Source organism: Vicugna pacos, chromosome 31 (genome assembly GCF_048564905.1).
Source record: "Vicugna pacos chromosome 31, VicPac4, whole genome shotgun sequence".
NCBI lineage: Eukaryota > Metazoa > Chordata > Mammalia > Artiodactyla > Camelidae > Vicugna > Vicugna pacos.
This window is the reverse complement of record NC_133017.1, coordinates 10,970,389-10,988,123: the sequence shown is the minus strand read 5'-3', so window position 1 is coordinate 10,988,123 and position 17,735 is coordinate 10,970,389. Positions and strand designations below refer to the sequence as shown.

Below are 17,735 nucleotides of genomic sequence, written 5' to 3'. Positions count from 1 at the left end.
CGGCACTCAGTTGACTGCTCGTCACAAGTATAGTGGTTCACCGCCATGGTGCTCAGGTTGGAGGGGCTGTCACAGGAGGCTGGTGACACTGCTGCAGCCAGTATGTCAGTGAGACTGAGTTAGGGACCCTTCTCCCTGGCTCATCCCGTGTCTTCCTCTCATCCTGGTCTATCCCCCGCTCAGCCTCTCCTTGACGTGAACAAAACTTACCGTCAGAAAAATCTAGAAGTGCACTTGGTAAGCTCGCTCATACACAGCACTCACTAGCCTGCTGATGAAAACAGCGACCAAGATCCAAAAAAATATGAGGGACTTTTTAGACTAATCCTAACATCCATCCGAGTGGTTTGATTTGATATTGGCAGATACGGGTAGAAAAATCAACCCACTGAATTATCCTCTTTAAGTGAGGACTGTAATTTTCTTTGGGGCTGGGAACAAGTCATACCTTTGTTGTTGGGGTTTCCTATGTCAATGGATTTTTCCACAGTGACAGGTTTTCTGAGCTGACAAGTTCTTGGCTCTGTGGCTGTAGTCTGGAGTAAGGGTTTTTCTATCAAGTGTTGCAAGAAGGCCTAGATGGGTGTCTTCCTGATTCTGCCTCCACCTTCCCCTCATTAACCTCCTTCACAGAGCGCATGACAGAAGCACTACCCAGAAGCTGTCATTCTCTGTGGCATCTTGATGTTTGCTTTGCGAGGTAGATGATGAAAGAGTGTTCTGTCCCTTCCATCCTTTAAGCAGAGTAAGGAATGAGGCTACAGACCAAGAGAGAGCTTGACTGAGGATTCCATCTTTAATGGAAGTAATCAGCCTAAATTACTGCTCCAAACTGAAAGGAAAAGTGCATGTGTGTGTGGGGTGGGGGTGTGTAAGAAGCATCAGTGAGAATGCTGTCAAAAAAATGTAGTTGTGTTGCATTTCAAGTCTTGTCTTTTTCAGAAAAATCTAGAGATCCTCATTATCTTGCTTGTATGGAGGGAAGCACCATTCTTTGCTGGGCAGTGTTGTGTGGCTGAGAACTCAGGGTCGCCTCTGTCCCTGCCGGGCAGGATGTGTCCGCTCTGCTCTTGAGCACTGGTGTCTGGCTTGTTTCTCAGGCCACATTGTTTTGCCATTTTTTTTTTATGGCCGGTACCACCTAATGTTGGACTTAAACAGCAAAAAGTCTGATCTTTGTCATTTAGGAGAAAGTTTTGTTTACAAAAAGTATAGATATCCTCATTTATGACCCTTTGTTTTTAATGTGATTACTCTTAAGAAAGGCAGATTTGGTTGGGATAACTCTAATTCTACAGATTAAAATGAATTCAGTCTCTGTTTTAGTTTCTAGGAAAAGGTGGCCTTGTGGGACGTGTGCTCAGGGTCTGAACCCGATTGAACAACATAATTAGTTGAAAATAGTACTTTATTTTTGCTTGCAGCTTTTTCATTTTCATAGTTGTGAAAGCAGGGAAATTAGTAAAATATATGAAGAGAAACTGAGCTTCCTGGAAGTGGAATTGATGAAGTCAGCTTCACACATGTTGCCAACTTACTCTTCTAAAAGTTATATCCATTGTTATTCCCACTGACAGCACGTGGACGTGTACTGTCTCTTATTTTTCCCAGCGTTCCTATGATCTTTTAAAAATTTTTTCCATTCTGATAAATGAAAACTACTGTCTCATACTGAAACATGTGTTTCTGGATCCCTGGTGGTTTGGGGCTCTTTACATGTGCTTTCTGGGCAGTGGGATTTCTTTATTCACCAGTTCACTTGTGGGTGTATCTGCCTGTTTTCCTTTTTGTCTTTTTGTTGATTTGTCAGAATTTTGCGTGGTAAATGTATTACTTCTTCTCTATAAATTGTAACAGGTATGCTTTTGTCATTTTGTCTTTTTGCTATATTGTGGTCATATTAATGATAATATATTGCTGTCTTTGTATAGTCAGATCTACCAGTGTCTTTAGCATTTCCATGTGTGCTCAAATAGATGAAAGTCTTCACTTTCTAGTATCTTCATGCTTATGTCTTAAAGTTTACACTTCAGTCACGGTGAAATTTATTTTTTTGAGTATGAATTGTGGAATAGTTGTGTGTGGGTGTGCACACTCTCTGATTCCACTGGTGAGGCCACCTGCCTGGTCAGTGTTCTGCTCCTTGCAATGTAGATGTCCAGGGAGACGACCTCAAGGTACAAGGACCCCCAGGCCACACTGGCCACCCCTCCCTCAGCCGTCCCCCTCCAGTAGACTCACCACTTCTCTCTATGCTGTTTTTGTCTGATGTGTGGGCTGTGTTTCCCATTTCTTCCTCTGATGAAACCATTTTTTCCCATTTTATTTGGGTTGAGACTCCTGTGAGGTGAGTCGAGCAGCAGGAAGGTGGCACATGGGTTAGTGGATGCAGAGCAGAGGCTGTGAGGGGTGTGGACCTCCCTGTGCTCCCCACAGTGCTTGTTTGTAGACAATCCCTGTGGTTCTCTGAGGTTTCACCTGGACTTTATTATGTGATTAATGGAAGGCTTTCCTTATCAGTCAGGCCCTTGTGAACCAAGTGGCAGCCACGGTTCAGAACCGTTTTAACAAAAATCTGCCCAGTGGAGAAGCTCTGTGTGGGGTGTTCACAAGGGACTATCGACACGACGCCCTCAACTCTCAGGTAGGATGCGTATTAATTAGTGCGTCTGTTACTGAATTATATGATGGTACTTAGAAGTCTCTCTCACTAGAGATTGACTATGTTGGCAAGGCCTGTAGAAATAATTTTCTTGAATTTACAAAAGATGTCATGGCTTTAGAGAAAATTTAACATTGTTTCATTCCAGAGAGTGAGAAACAGCTCACCTTTCTCAGGGACACTTATATTTTGACTGTAGATTTCAGTTGTAGTTCATTGGCATCATCTTGGCTTATAAAGTAGATTTAGAATTGTCTGAAAAACCCAGTGTTATACAAATTAACAAACACTGCTTTCCAAGCACAGTAGCTTTTTCTTGACCTGCCTCGACAAGTAGGATACTTACAGTAATTTCAAACATGCTGTGTCATGGATAGACTGCAGGGCGTGAAATAGGTCACAGATAGTGGTCCTCCTCATTGATTGAACTCATAGACAGGCAGCTAAGACCAAACACAAAGGGAAACCGTGACCACGGAATGCTGCATGGGAGACCAGGCTGTGCTGCCGAGGGCAGGGAGCGTGGTACCAGTGTCAGTCCCCCCAGTCCTACCTCCACAGCCTGCACCTGGCGCTGAGCAGGGCAGGGAGTAAACACCAGCTGTCTTGGCTGAACGTGGAGTGTCCTCAGCAACCACCGTTCATGCCAGGATCTGAGCTGGGGGCCAGAGCATCACCAGGTGTGTCCTGCAGCTCAGCTCCTCCCTCTGCCCAGCCCCCTCCCAGCTGCCAAAGCTGCTAGTCTTCAATAAACATTTTTCAATTTAAACTGTACCTCAGGGTCAGATTTTGAGGAAATAAACCTGCAACAATGAACTCTGTTGTTATCACCTTGAATGCTCGTAAATAAGAATTCAAGCTACGCAAGCCATTTGACCTATAAAAACGGCAGTTTCGCAAGGCTTAAAGTAACCTGTCACAGCTTTCCTGCAGCATTCTCAGAAGCAGCAGGTGCCTTCAGGAGCTACAGCTCTTTTGTGTTCTTGGAATCGGGTCTGCCAGCCCCGAGGGCTCACCACGTCTGTCTGCACGTGGTTTATTTCAGGTACTTGTCACCGTGCCTGCCTGCTTTGAAATCCTGCTGCTGGCTCCTCATCGCCAGGCGTGGGTGAAGAGGATCAGATATGTGATATTTGATGAGGTGGGTGGGGTATGATTTCTCCAGGTTGAGTTCCTCGTTTGGCCACCTGAGGGCGTTTGTCATTGGTGGGAGTTGGGGTTGGAGGTCCTTGGATTCCCGGGTGAGTCACGCTCAGCCTTTTGGCTCCGTTTTCCTGTTTGGACTCAGGGAGGGGCGCCGGGTCTGCAGACCCTTGTCTTTGGTGACTTGGAGCAGAATTAACCACCAGGGCATAGATTTCCTGGATAGAGATTTCAAACTCCAATCTTGGACCCTTGCAGCAAAGATACGGGGCTCCGACAGTGATGTCAGTTATGTAAGTTACTTCATCAGTCTTGGTCCCGATAGAAAACAAATGGCACTCAAAATAGAACAACTTGAGAGCAGCCTTTTCCGCAGGTGTGCAGAGGATGCTGTCATCCAGAGAGAGCAGCTCCGCCCGGGGCTTAGAAGGACAAGCAGAGGGGCGACCACGGAGCCCCACAGGGAGACTAGAGCTACACTGGCTTCTTGGGGAAGGCAGTGGTCTGAGCCCTGGGTCCTGCCGGGCTCATGGTAGCCTGTTAGGAGGACAGCATGGCCCAAAGACCCATCCTGTCTTCTGGTCTCCTGCCAAAGTCGCCTTTGGCCAGATCTGATGGAACCAGAGGGCGGAGCAGCCCTTTGAAGGAGCCTCTGCGTCAAGTTTCCCTGGGCAGAAAGGGCGGGATGGAAAATAATGGATATAGAATAGGGCAAATTAGTCTTTAGAAAACTTTCATAGCAGCCTTAAGAATATTTATCCAGAGACTTAAAATGACCCTTTTGCTCCAAGGAATTTTCAGTTTAAAGTGGAAAATGGTGATAAGCCTGTGTCTAACTTAACTTTTCTTGTGTTGTAAACTTGGAGTGACCAAACACGGTGATGCTTTTCTTTGGTTTGAGTCTGATTTATTGTGTTTATTTTTGTTCGGTTTGTATAAACTGCGTCTTGAAGCCTCGAATGTTCATGTTCAAAAAAAAAAAAAAACCTGAACAACGTCATCTTTGCGATCTAATCCCTTGAGTTCTGCTCTTATCTCTGAACTCTGAAATGGTGTGACGCTGGGGACCTGCTTCCCCAGTTTTAGGTCAGGGCAGAGCTGACGGGCTTTGAAGGCTCATGTCTGTTCTGGCAGTCGGGGTAAAGTGTCACCTGTGTGGAGCAAAAAGTCACTGCTCAGCGGAGGGGCATGTTGTCTGACTTGGGCAAAGTCAGATGGGCAGTGGGATGTTTTTTTAAAATGATCTGGCTCTGATGGGAAGTCTTTCCCAGTTTGTTGCTAGGGGTCGTAACTTGATCTGTGAAAAGAAGATCATCTGAGAATTTTCCCTAAACCTGGTTCAATTTGCTTTATTTGGTCAGAGGACATTTATTTGTTAGCCAGCATTTAAGGAGGATGTCCGCAGTGCCAGGCACAGTGGGTGCTGGGGGGCCCAGGGGTGAGTCAGAGTCTCGGGGAGGGAGTTGGACCATTAAGCATACACGGGACTCTGCAGCCCTCGTGGGTGTATCCTGGAGAGAAGGGGCAGCTGGTCTTGGTGGTGACAATGGCAGGGCAGCAAGAGGATCGCTCTGCAGGAGTCAGAGACGTCTTCTAGGGCAGTGACGTTGAGCCCGGCTCCACAAGTGGAAAAGGAAAGGGGGCAAAAGCATTTTAATCCTAGGAAGCAATAGACATGGGCCTTCTGGGTAGAAAGTTGTGCTCTAAGAGCATAGCCAAGTCTGGTGTGTGGAGGGAGTGGTGAGGCAGGCGGGGCTGGGAGCTGCCCTGACAGCATCGCCTGGTTCAGGGGTCGATATTTTGTCCCACGTGCAGTGGGAGGATGGTGGAGACGTTTGACTGGGAACGTGGCCTGATCTGGTTTATCCTTGAGACTCGTCTCTTGGTGGTGAGGTGAAGGACGCAGGGGTGGCAGGGAGTGGGAAGGGTACTGAGGTGGTGCAGCTGCAGTGTGATGCCGGCGTGGTGGGGAGCAGACTTGGAGGAACTGTAGAGATTTGAAAGACACTTTTGAGAGAAAGACCAAGAGGAATTATTGATGGAAGTTAAAGAAAATTTGTGTCAAGATTTTCTATTTCCTGAATTTGCCAGTATTTATGTAAACTTGGACTGATGGATTAGAGGTAATAGGAAACTATGTGTGACCTTCCAGGCTTCTGTGTCTTATTGTCATTTGGTATTTTTAAATTAACTTAAAATTTAAACTAAAACAAACCAACAAAAACAGTTCACCAATTTCTCCCACCTCACCTCCACCTTTGCAACTACTTATGTGTTCTCTGTATCTTTTAGCTCTTTTCTTTCACAGATCAAGCTTTTAGATTCATGTGTAAGTGAGATCGTTGTCTTTCTCTGATTTATCCCATGTAGCATAGTACCCTCGAGGTCCATCCATGTTATCACAAATGGGAAGGTTTCATTCTTTTCTGTGGCTTTTTTGTGGAATAACATTGCATTCTGTATATACACACCACCATGTCTTTACCCCCTCACCCATCAGTGGACACTTAGGTTGCTTCATTTCTTGGCTGTTGTACATAATGCGGCAGGAAGCATGGGGATGCATGTATCTTTTCGTGTTCTATGGATAAATACCCAGGAGTGGGACCGCTGGATTATATGATAGTTCTCATTTTAATTGTTTGAGGACCCTCCATACTGTTTTCCACTGTGGCTGCACTGATTTACATTCCCACCAACAGGGATTGTGGGTTCCCTTCTTTCCACATCCTCACCACCATTTGTTACTTGTGGTCTTTATGATGGCCGTTCTGACAAGTGTGAGTGGTACCTCACTGTGGTCCTGATGTGTGTTTCTCGATAATGAGTGATAGTGAGCATCGTTCATGTGCCTGTTGACCATCTGTGTGTCTTCTTTGGAAAAAGGTCTGTTCAGACCTCCTGTCCATTTTTAATGGAGATCTTTGTCTTTCCACTGTCTTGGTGGAGAGATCAGAGCGGAAGTCTGGGAGCATCTTCTGGTCATGATCCACTGTCCCTTCCTGGCTCTGTCGGCCTCCATAAGCAACCCCCAGCATCTCACCGAGTAGGCATTGGCTTCCAGTCTGGAGAGAAGGCTGTTCTAGTTTGAATGTTTGGAAGTCACGCTCTCTGTATGGGTTCTGGAGAGTTTCATAACTTCCTGGTGGATTTACTAGCTTATCTCTGGATTCAGGGATCAGGATCAGAGTCTCTGGGCCACCTTGCTGGTGCTGAACAGGGACACACTCTTGAAGGGAAACCAAGGACGCCCCCAGCCAGGTCTACAGTTGAGCAGGAATTTCCCCCATTTCTCGAAAAATGTTGGCCAGAACTGATTGATTTGTGTCTTTTTCTTTGTCCTCTACTAAGAAATAAAATTAAAATAGTGTAGAATGCCACACTCTGCTGTGGACCTTGACGCTTCTTACACTGTCCCACGTTGGAGATGTTCAGAAAGACAGTAAAGCCTGATTAGTTGGAAGCCCCACATCATTTTTAAATTGGGCTGGATTTTTGCCCACTAACAGTCACAGTTACAGGAAAGACTCCTCTTTATCAGGTACTGTTCTAAGTGCTTCATGTACATTAATTTATTTTAAATGGCCAACAGCACTTATGACTGACAATTTTCATTACTGCTCTTAGATAGGGTTTCTAATGCTATTATTATTATTTGCATTTTAAAATGTGGAAAATGAGGCACAGAGAGATTATGTGATTCATCCAAGAGCCCCAGCCGTGTAAGGAGGCCGGGATTCGATCTGAGGCAGCCTAGCTCTAGGGCCTGTTCCCTTCAGTGCAAACTTTAAGAAACATGTGATTTTCTCTGTTTAAAATATTTGATGTCACAGGAAATAGTTCCATGTTCTGCCTAAATAATATGCAGTCTTAATTCTGAGGTGGCCACAATCAGTAAAACGGTGCTGGAGACAAGCAGACAGTATGATGGCAAAGAATGCTGCCTCTCAGAGACCCGCTGGTCCCCGCACCGGTGTGCACAGAGACTATGCACTACCGAAGCAGTCTTACAAAGTGAGACTTGGTAGGTTTGGCACATTCGTAGGAGTTTTACCTTTTCCTTTGACGTTCTCCCAGCCCCTATACATCCACCCACTGGAACCCTTGCTCTCCTTCCCAGTGTTCTACAGGGAGAGGTACAATGATTTGGAGAAGCACGTATGTTCAGTGAGGGATGGTGGGATTCAGTTCGACCATTTTCACCTGTGTGCTGTGCTGACCACGGACCACGAGAGTGAGGCTCCGGCCAAGCTTGTTCTGAAAGGTGTAAATTATTTGTGTCCTGTTGAAAAGCTGCCTGGTTGACACTTGGCAGAATTACAGAATAGACACAGTACGAGTTATGTCACCTTAGTTTGAAAAGTAACAGGAACAACTTCATAGCTGCACTGGCGCCTCACAGGGGTCTGACTGGAGGATGGGAAGCCGGAGAGTACTGGTGTCCCAGCACTGCCCGGCCTTTCTGACCTGTTCCCCTGAGTTAAGCCTTGGACTGTTTCCCGCAGTTCTGACAAAGTTAGTTCTGACAATTTTTACTGGATTTTTTCATGTTTCTAGGGAAGGATGGGCCCCTGGACCTGCCTTCTCTGCTGTTTTCAGTGACGTCACTCATGTTTGGCACAGTTTTAACACATGGAGAATAACCTGAGTAATAATAATGTGCTATTATATAGGAGACTAAAAATCAGACTTTTTCAGCCAAATGATGAGCCTCTTTACTAGCTCAGTTGATTTAGGGCTACATGGAGCTTAGGTGCTAGATACAAAGGGTGGGGGTGTGTCCTGAAATCTCTCTGTCTCTGGTTTTATTTAGTCTCTGGGAAGGCCAGCAGTTCTGTGGTCATTAATCATGTCTATTAACTGTAGACTGAGAGCACGTCCAAACACATTTATTCCTTCAAGTGTTACCTGTTTTTTTTCTCTAGGTTAAATACAGGAGACACATTTAATCTAATCCAAGATTTTGCACTTGTCACTCAGCCCCTCAGGTAAACATTCCTGCACTTGAAGTTCTTAGAACCAGCTGTGTTGCATTAAATACAAGTATCATCAGTGGTGATTCAAACCCTTGGTCTTGGCCAGGATTTCACTCAGTGAATTATGCAACAATGAAGGTGACAGCGTTGTGTTGGCCTTTAAGCAACTAAGTGAAGCATTAAACAGAAAACTTCGGAAAGAAGAAAGGCCCCAACAATGAATGTCCCACTTAACTGCATACCACACACCTAGGAAGCAGAGGTGGCCAGAACCCCACCCTTCATGTCCTAGGACATGGGTCACTGCAGAAGACCACCCTTTCCTGTAGGACTAAGATTTGCAAATGACCCCTTGTTACCTGTTACCACCCTTAACACACCCTCCAAGTTCCCGTTCTCTGTCTCATAAAAGACTAGCTGAACTGATTTCCCCGGCTGACCAGCTGGACAAGATCCTGCTCGCTTGGCCAGACTTTAATCAGCCTTCTCCTGTCTGCCCCACAGGTCCCTGAACTGTAATCCACCCTAGACCCTTCCTGAAAGCTGCCTGGAGGCTTTTCCAGGTCACCTGTCCCCGATGGTGCCCAATCCCAGGCCACTGTGACTAGGAGATTAACTGTGCAGTCACACCTCACACCCCCACCCTCACCACACTGGATTGATTCCAGCCTTGTGTACTAATCCTCATAAAACAAGGGTCTTTTCCTGGCTCACCTTGGCGACCCCGCAGATCTCGCGGTCAGTGTGTTTTCCCTCTTGCACTAGACAGCTCCACTCAGTGCAGAGGTCTTTTCGAGTAAAGTCTCTCCTTACCTAAGTCTGGATTTGTTTCTGATTTGATTTTCATGCCACACCAAGGAAATAAAATGTACTACTTAGCTAAAGGATAGATTTTACCATGTATCGAACAACTTACAGAAAGATGTCCCCTGGCGGAAAGGTTTTAGTTGATTATCTAAGTTCTCATTCGGAATTCTGATATTTTTCATCCAAGAACTTTAGCATGTATAATAGCCATGATAAACGTCTCAAACGATGACTTCTTTTAACTTGAAATGTTAATGATCTTTTTAGACAGAAGTGAAACCCAAGTTAAAATTCTGTGACATCATCCACTGTAGCAGTGAGCTGAACTCTCGAAGGTAATTTCAGAAGTCTGGTTATTCTGAAATGTTTCTCAGTGTCCCACGTCCTTCCCCCAGCCAGACCCGGTCCTGGGCACGTTTTCCTTCCTGAGACCAGTAGAAACGGGTCTGCAGGGACTGGGCTACAAGCCATTGAAAGTGCTCCATGTTGAGTAGGGCGCACCCACCAGCATCACTGGTCTGTCTGGAACGCTCGCCTGTGTGTCCTCGTGTCCCTTGACTTCCTTAACTGCTGCGTCCTGTGGTCTCGTCTGTGTTTCCCTGCTTGTCCTGGGAGTCCTCTGCTGTGGACTCTCCTGTCTCTGTCCTAGCTCTTACTCCTAGCTAAATGGTGTCATCAAACTGGGTTCTCCCTCAGATCTGACCTCGGCCAGTGTTTCCTCTTGGCTACTCCTAACTTACCAACAGGACACAGGAGGGGCCAACCTCTGCCCATGGCACAAGGACATACTACTTCCAGAGACTTTGATTCTGACCTTGAGGAATGAAGAGAAAAACGAGGCGCAAGGGCTTTTCTGACACGGCTGGGTTCAGCGGCTGATTAGGCACTAACGCAAAAAAAGAAGAAAGTAACTGGAGGTTAAGTTGCCTTTACCAGAGTGGTTGTCAGACACACACACACACCACAAGTGCACACACGCCTAGATTTACATCTAAGTCCCTTACACACCTGACCTTGAGGAGCACATGTCTGGCTGTACTTTTCTGTTCTGTGTCTTTATTTTCCTTTAAAGGAGCTTTAGATGTTCACTTAGGTTTACTGCATTTGTGCTGAGTCTTGAAGTGTCTGCGTTCCCCTTGGTCTCCCACAGCACGCTGGGACCGCCGTAAGAAGACTCAGTCGTTATAGGAAACTGAAGGTTCCCATTTAAATAAAACACTTTTCAATGCAATAATTCCTTTTATTATCCCATTACACACAGTTTAACGATTAGATAGTATGTGCAAATCCAGTCTCATGTACTTTTATCAATAGGTTTTCTTTGGCTTAGAATAATTTTAAAGATAAGAAAACATGATTCCATAGTGTTGTTATAATGCTGCCAACAGTGCAGATCAGGCACACAGTCTGCGTTTTGTGGGAGTGCGGTCCTCCGGATCCTCCTCCCTCTGCTCAGTAGTCCTCGGCATCCCCAGCACAGAGCGCTAGGAGAGCTTTCTCGTAATGCCCAGAAGCGAAATTCTGAAAAGAAGAAAATATGATGCATTTGAAATACGGTATCATAGTGTCTTTAAAAAGAAACATCGTTCCTCCAGGCTGCAATGTGAGAGACCACGGGCTGTCAGTATTTCAGAAACTGTGTGTTTTTTCACCTAATGATTTAATGTGTCCTGAGAACTAGTTCTAGTGGAGGTTATTGGAAAACAATGAGAGTTGTGGTCAGTGGAATGGGTTTATATAAAGTTGATTAAACCCTGATGTGTATTTGTAAGAAGAATAACTTACAGCAGAATTAAATCTTCTCCTCAACTTTGGAAAGAGGTGTCCTGATACTATTGTTATAGTCTGTGTGGAGTCTGGAGGGCAGATTGGACAATATGCCTCAAATGGCTTAAAAATGTTTCTACTCTTTAATGTGATAATTCTACTTCAAGGAATCTATCCTATGGAAGTAGTTATCAGTTACTTATAAGCACAAGATTTATGCTCTAAAACATACACCATAATTATATATAGTAGTGAAAAAGTAAAAATATGTAACATATGGGGGTAGTTTATGTACTTTACAACTTACACAGTGGGATACCACGATTTAATACAAATATTTCTTAAGTACTAAAACATATTAATGTTTACATATATTTTTAAAAGGACAGAAAACACCTACAACAAAATTTTATTACAGGTTATCTGTGGTGGAGAATTAGGGAAATTTTAGTCTTTTTATGATTTTCTATAATCTGTAAGTTTTTCCAAAAATAATAGTAATATAATACATAAAAGGAATTATAAAACCTATCTTTGTTAGAATTCAACTATCATATTAATGTTCATTTACACAAAGCCGTGTAATTACAATTCCCTGCTTTAAATGCACATAGTAAAGTTGCATTAGTTACATGTAAATATTAGTAGATTTTGAGGTGGCTGTGGTTAATCACTGTATATGTATTAGAGCTAGTTTATTCATTTAGAAAATGAGTTCTGACGTGGATTTCTCAATGAGAAGTGTTTATCATCCCTGAAAGTTAAGGGTCTGAAGTGGGTATAAGGAGAGTTTTCTCAGAGACAAAGGAGTTAACGTTTCTCTTCCCTGCTCCATCAGTTCTTCCTCTTGGGAACTACTTCAGCTGCCTGAGGGCCTGCAGGGTCTTCTGGGTTTTGTGTTCTCTTGGTCCTTGGGTTATTGAGTTTCTTCTGGTTCTCTCAATAAACTAAATAGCCATTTTATACAAGTGAAAATTAACGGAAACAATGTGGACAGGGTCACCGGACTTGGCTCCGTGCAGAATGTGAGTCCAGGTCCAGTCCCAGGGCCCGTGCCTGGTTTCATGTGCTATGGGGACTGTCTTGAAGGTCTCCATACTTTTTTGAACAGGGGGTCAAACATTTTTGTTTTCCGTTGAGTGCCCAGAATTACATAGATGGTCCCATATTTCTGATCATTTTTTGCTAAGTTTGTCAAAATTCAGGGCAAAGTTTAGATGTGCCAAAATGAGGAAACTGGGCTATTTTCTTCTGAGTTGTTGCTTCTTTGCCCTTCAAGGTGTGTGCAGAATTGCTATAAACCACTGACATGAGGGATCTGAGTGGCTGCCCTGCGTCTGCGACAGCAAGAAGGAGGGCTGCTCTCAGAAGCCCCTTCACAGTGAGTGTGGTCCTGCTGCAGAGCCCGTCCAGCCTGATGATGACCACACTTGGAATTTAGCTTGTGAAGCAGCATTACAAGATTGGGCGTGAGTATTCACATGACCGCATCGGTGACTTTTGCTTAAAACACGTCAAAGAGGACAAAGTTTGGTCACTGGGGCGAAGGGATTTCCTCACCTGGTCATGCACTAACGTAGGCAGTCTCCACCAGAATATTTAACTTGACAGAGTCCAACACGACGGTATTTCAGTTAAAGCTCTTATTTTGGTTTCAGAAAGGGTCAGACATAGGTGAAAATAAACCACGTGCAGGAGACTTACTTTGATATCATGAAAGAGGGACTTCCCATATCTCTCTTTGTACCGTTTCCTTATGGTCATCAGGTCTATTTCACTTCTGGCAACTAGAATCCTGATCACGGTTTTATTATGGAAACCAAAGTCCTAAGAGCCGCAGCAAAGGCAAGAAAGACAGTGAGGAAACCATACTGTAATCTGTCTAAAATTGGCCCATCCCCTTTCCTGTGGCCTTTGCTCCTGTCCTTGTCCAGGGCCACAGCTGTGGTGCTCGCCTCATCTGCAGGGACCTCCCCCTCACAGCCTTGTCAGCCTTCCCAGGGTCTCCTCGCCTCTGCCTTACAACACGCGAATCTGATGTGTGTTCCTTCTAGGTGCAGATTCTTCCTGTGACTTTGGGGATGGGTCCCAGCTCTGTCACAGGGACACTGATGTGTAAGTGAGACAGCAGTTGCATATTGATTTTGTAGTCGGCTTAGTGTTGAAAATTGTACAAATAAGAATTATGGGTACTTGAAATGTTTGCTGATTTAACCACAAACACTGAAAAATCAGTGTCTATGTACCAGCTCTGGAAAGAACACAGCTTCACAAACAAGTGCAAACTGTTCATAGGGAGTGAAGGTGACACCCGGTGGCCAGGAACCGGAAGCTGTTTTATTTACAATTTTCTTTTTTTAATTGAGGTCTAGTCAGTTTACAGTGTTGCATCTATTTCTGGTGTACAGCATTATGTTTCAGTCATACATATACATACATATATTCCTTTTCATATTATTTTTCATTGTAGGTTGTTACAAGGTATTGAATATAGCTCCTTGTGCTAAACAGTAGGACCTTGTTGTTTGTCTATTTTATATATAGTAGTTAGTGTCTGCTGATCCCAAGCTCCTAATTTACCCCTTCCCACCCCCTTCCCCCGATAACCGTAAGTTTGTTCTCTATGCCTCTGAGTCTGTTTCTGTTTCGTAAATGGGTTAATTTGTCATAAGCTAAGTTTTGATGTCTGAATGTTTGGGTGTAGACCTAACAAACTTTCCATAATTGGAAGTGACTAAAATGAATGATCTCACCAAGTGTCCGTATTTAAGTTGTGTATCATTCACTAAGAGTGCACTAGAGGAAAACAGAGATTGTCTTTGGTCAGGGCTGGCAAAGAGCCCTCGACTGATACTTGGTCCTGGTACGTGGACACTTTGATTCCTGGGGCACACAGGCCTCTGTACCTTCAGACCATTTGGGAGAACACAGACCTGCCTTTCTGCGTTGATGCGCAGCAGGAGGACAGTTTTTATCTATTACCAGGGTAAGTGGCCCTCACTGTGGGCATAATTGGTTATGTGATTATTTTCCAAAGGTCTTTCATGAGTGAAGCTTTACTCTGTTGCTGGACAAGGAAATGGTTGAAGTCCTCCAACCACCTTGCCCAGTACACTTTTAAATAATGCATTTAATCAAATCAGCTTTTCCCTTGGAAACAGAATAAGAAGAAGCAGAGGACTGTGAGCACTGATCTTCTTCCTCTGTTCTGAGGACAGATTCTTGCCCATAAGTCAAAAATACTTGTACATAAATTTTAAAAACTACTTGTACATCAATTTAAAAAAAATATATATATATATATATATATATAATATTCTTGACAATTAGCTTGTTATCCAAGCCTGGTGGCTCTCTAAGAAGTTGTTTTTAAAAATTACTTCGAGCATAAAGCACTCTAATATAATGACAGTCCTCCTGAATTGTTTTTAATGATTCTCACTGAGTTTTCAAGGCTGTGACATGTTTGATGATTTTCATCAGACCTTCTCTTTCTCTAAGTATGTTGGCTGCACATTATGGGAGAGGCATGCTGGTCTCAGGCACCAAAGGATGTGTGATTGACTTATCACCCAAAACTAGAAACGGTCTCACTTAATTACAAGAATAGCTTAGAGTTTACTGCTGTCCAGCTGTCGCTTTTTAAGTATTTTTTAAAAATAACACTTTAAAAATAACTGCTCATATTTTGTGTTTTTCAACTTGAGGAAGGTAGCTACTTCTTACTGAGAATCTGTAACTTTTTGACAGTTTCTTCTGGAGACCATGTGTTTCAAAATTGCCTGAGTATGAGGTGGGGTCTTTGGAGAGCTATAGAAGTGTTTGGTTCTGAGTGCCTTCAGATGCTAAGAAACGCTAAAGCAGGTGAGGGAGACAGTCCCTGAGGAAGCACACTTCTGTGGTACCTCTATTGGGTACAGAAAGCAGACCATTATTTTTATTTGATGGGTGTCATTTTTTCACTTGAGCGTATTTTCTTTAGAATTAATATATTTGCACCCAAGTTCAAACATGGGAGTCCCCATTTAAATGACTAAAGTAAAACTAGTCCTTTGAGAAAGTAGACACGACTTCTGGAGAACTGTTTAAAATACGTGGGTCGTACTTACGTGGATTGCACTGTATAGTCTGTATGCAAAATAGGCTGGTTTGTCTCGGACACAGAGAACTAAGAAAAATCAGAGAGAAGAAGAAAGTCGGAGAGTGCCAGTACCTGTTTTCTTCAAAATCTGAGATACAGGACACTTTTTTTTCTGGTTACAATCCTGGAGGAGTGGTATTCTGTGAGTTGTTCGTGGGAGCCCTTACTGTACATTGAATCAAAATGTCCACACTTAGAAGAGTGGTAAGAGCCTAACTCGTATCAAAATACAAAGCAACCACATTGTAAGGATTCGCTCAGGTCTTCACGGTCCAGCTCTGCCTCTCGGAACTCTCAGCTCCTTTCTGCAGCCCAGTGAAGGTGTCCTCTTCCTCTGAAAACTAAAAGGAGCTTCAAAGAGACCAGGTTACCACCACTATCATAGATTATCTTGGGCTTCAATGTGTGTCTTAGTCCCGGGCAAATGTGTGTCTTCCCAGTGTTTTTAGTCCCTTGTGGACTTGTGAGTAGACCTGAGGTCTCCCAAGGAGAAACTGCATGGCCCATGTCAGAAGTCATCTAATCCAACCACCACGGCATTAGGACGGCTCGAGCCCAGTCGAGGGTTGATGGGGTTAGTTGGTGACTGTGGACATTCAGTGTTTATTGAGTAAGTACATGAGTTAGTGAGTAATGTTTGTGAGGCTGGAACTTCCAGGCAGAACACAATCATCACGACAGTGATGTCCCTGCAGTGCAGAGGATGACGGAGGAGGTGGGACCATGTCTGGGGGTGGGATCTGTAGGTGGCCTGAGCCCCAAAGGCACCTTGAGGCCCCCTGAGGACATGGACTGGTCCCCGTGTTTGTCGTTGTTTCCCCTGTTCCATTTCAGTGACCCAAACAGCAGGTCCGTGGGAAACGTTTCCTGAATGAACAAGTGAGCAAGCGGGTGGAAGTGCTCTGGTATTTCTGACGTCCACCTCTCCTCTCTCGTGCCCACTGCCCTGTCCGTGGCCCTGGTCTGCACGGAAGGGGCTGTCTCGAGGGTCAGATGGTGTGGGTTCTCCTCGTATCTTGGCTGCCAACTAGTTTTGTACATTATTTTAGGGAGTTCACAGAGACCACCAAACCCTCTTTTATGGAACCCTGGGTTAGAACTCCTTCAGGAGCTAAAGGACAGGTACTCTCGTCTTGCCCCCTGCCCACATCTGTCCATGCTGTTTAAAGAATGGAAAGCCGCAATATTCATGTATGCAAAAAATACATGAGTGTTTTTAATCCGGGCGAAGTGAAGGCTACTCTGGGGAGACGGCACAAAGAGCCTGAGTCCGCAGCCCCCGCAAGGCGTGCGGTCAGTCCCAGCATGAGGCAGAGCTTGGCACTGGATTTGTGGACCGCAGCCCCTGCCTTCCCCGCTTTGGAGGGTCCCTCTTCCCAATTAGGAAGGATGGGAGGTTTGCCTTTCTCACAATAGCCTGCTGAAATCACTGCTGAGTAACAACGCAGTAAGTTTTTTATGGTAGGACTCACCCCTGCAGGCAAGTTTATTGGAGTTGGTGACCAAAAACTCTTTTTGTCTTGGAGAAAAGGAAGCCGTATTGTTAGCATGTATCTGCTCTTTGACAGGAGAATGGAAGGTGGTAGATATAAATGAATTTAAAGGTTTGAGATCCCAATGACCTGAGAATTCTAGGTTTCCTAGTATGAAAGTTGGACCAGTTGTTAAAGGGCATTAGTTCAGGAAATTTATCAGCCTCCCAGTTGAGTGTAGTTGATGTATTTGTTCCTCTACAGAGTTAACATCCCTTCTAAATAATTAAATTCAGGGGAGTTTTGAGTGACTCAATCAAGAGCTTATGCTTGCATCTCTAATTCAGTCAGCGCTAATCAATGTGTGTTCTGCCAAATAAATTACTACTTACCAATTGCCACCAGCAGCTCTTGAAAGTAGCCGTCATAACATTCATTTATAGCATCTACTATGTCTTGCCCAGAAATATTTTGAAATTCCTGGAAAACTTCAACATATTGATATCAAAGGAGATGTTATAAGTAATATGAATTTAAAATACAAACCTTGATTAAATTGTTCATACACGGTACGGCAGGTAAGGTATGGGGGGGTTGGGTTGGAGTAGGTCATCTTTTAAAAATTTCTGCAGACTTTTTTGTGTGTGATATAGAGTAGAGGAAAACACAGTATTTTTAAACATAAGGGAAACAGAAAGGTACAGCAGCTTGGGGAAAGTCAGACAAAGCACCTATAAGACCAATAAGGCAGCTTCGTGTAAACCGCG

The 17,735-nt window shown here is 44.3% G+C and overlaps 2 protein-coding genes across 2 annotated transcripts in view; one reads left to right on the top strand and one right to left on the bottom strand.

Annotated features, from left to right (window-relative positions):
* The first annotated feature begins 45 nt into the window (after positions 1 to 45).
* LOC102536553 (DExD/H-box helicase 60) lies at positions 46 to 9,293 on the top strand. Its single transcript, XM_072952470.1, has 7 exons — positions 46 to 56; positions 2,521 to 2,644; positions 3,708 to 3,804; positions 6,737 to 6,851; positions 7,687 to 7,829; positions 7,926 to 8,039; positions 9,286 to 9,293. Exons 1-7 carry the CDS (start codon positions 46 to 48, stop codon positions 9,291 to 9,293), a joined length of 612 nt encoding a protein of 203 aa, XP_072808571.1.
* Positions 9,294 to 11,040: 1,747 nt separating this feature from the next.
* The window catches only part of ANXA10 (annexin A10), a 31,549-nt gene continuing 24,854 nt past the window's right edge, over positions 11,041 to 17,735 (bottom strand). Inside the window, exons 8-11 of the mRNA XM_072952447.1 lie at positions 17,361 to 17,456; positions 15,465 to 15,523; positions 13,060 to 13,182; positions 11,041 to 11,109 (exon numbers count right to left, since the gene is read on the bottom strand). Of these exons, the coding sequence (XP_072808548.1) occupies positions 11,041 to 11,109; positions 13,060 to 13,182; positions 15,465 to 15,523; positions 17,361 to 17,456 (347 nt within the window). The remainder of the gene's footprint in view (positions 11,110 to 13,059; positions 13,183 to 15,464; positions 15,524 to 17,360; positions 17,457 to 17,735) is intronic.

Bases quoted from the DNA above. Each gene is read 5' to 3' on its own strand.
- LOC102536553 (XM_072952470.1), top strand. The intron at 3,805-6,736 runs TGGGTGGGGTAT...GATCTTTGTCTT, and splicing joins ATATGTGATATTTGATGAGG to TCCACTGTCTTGGTGGAGAG. The intron at 7,830-7,925 runs GTAGGTTTGGCA...TCTCCTTCCCAG, and splicing joins GTCTTACAAAGTGAGACTTG to TGTTCTACAGGGAGAGGTAC.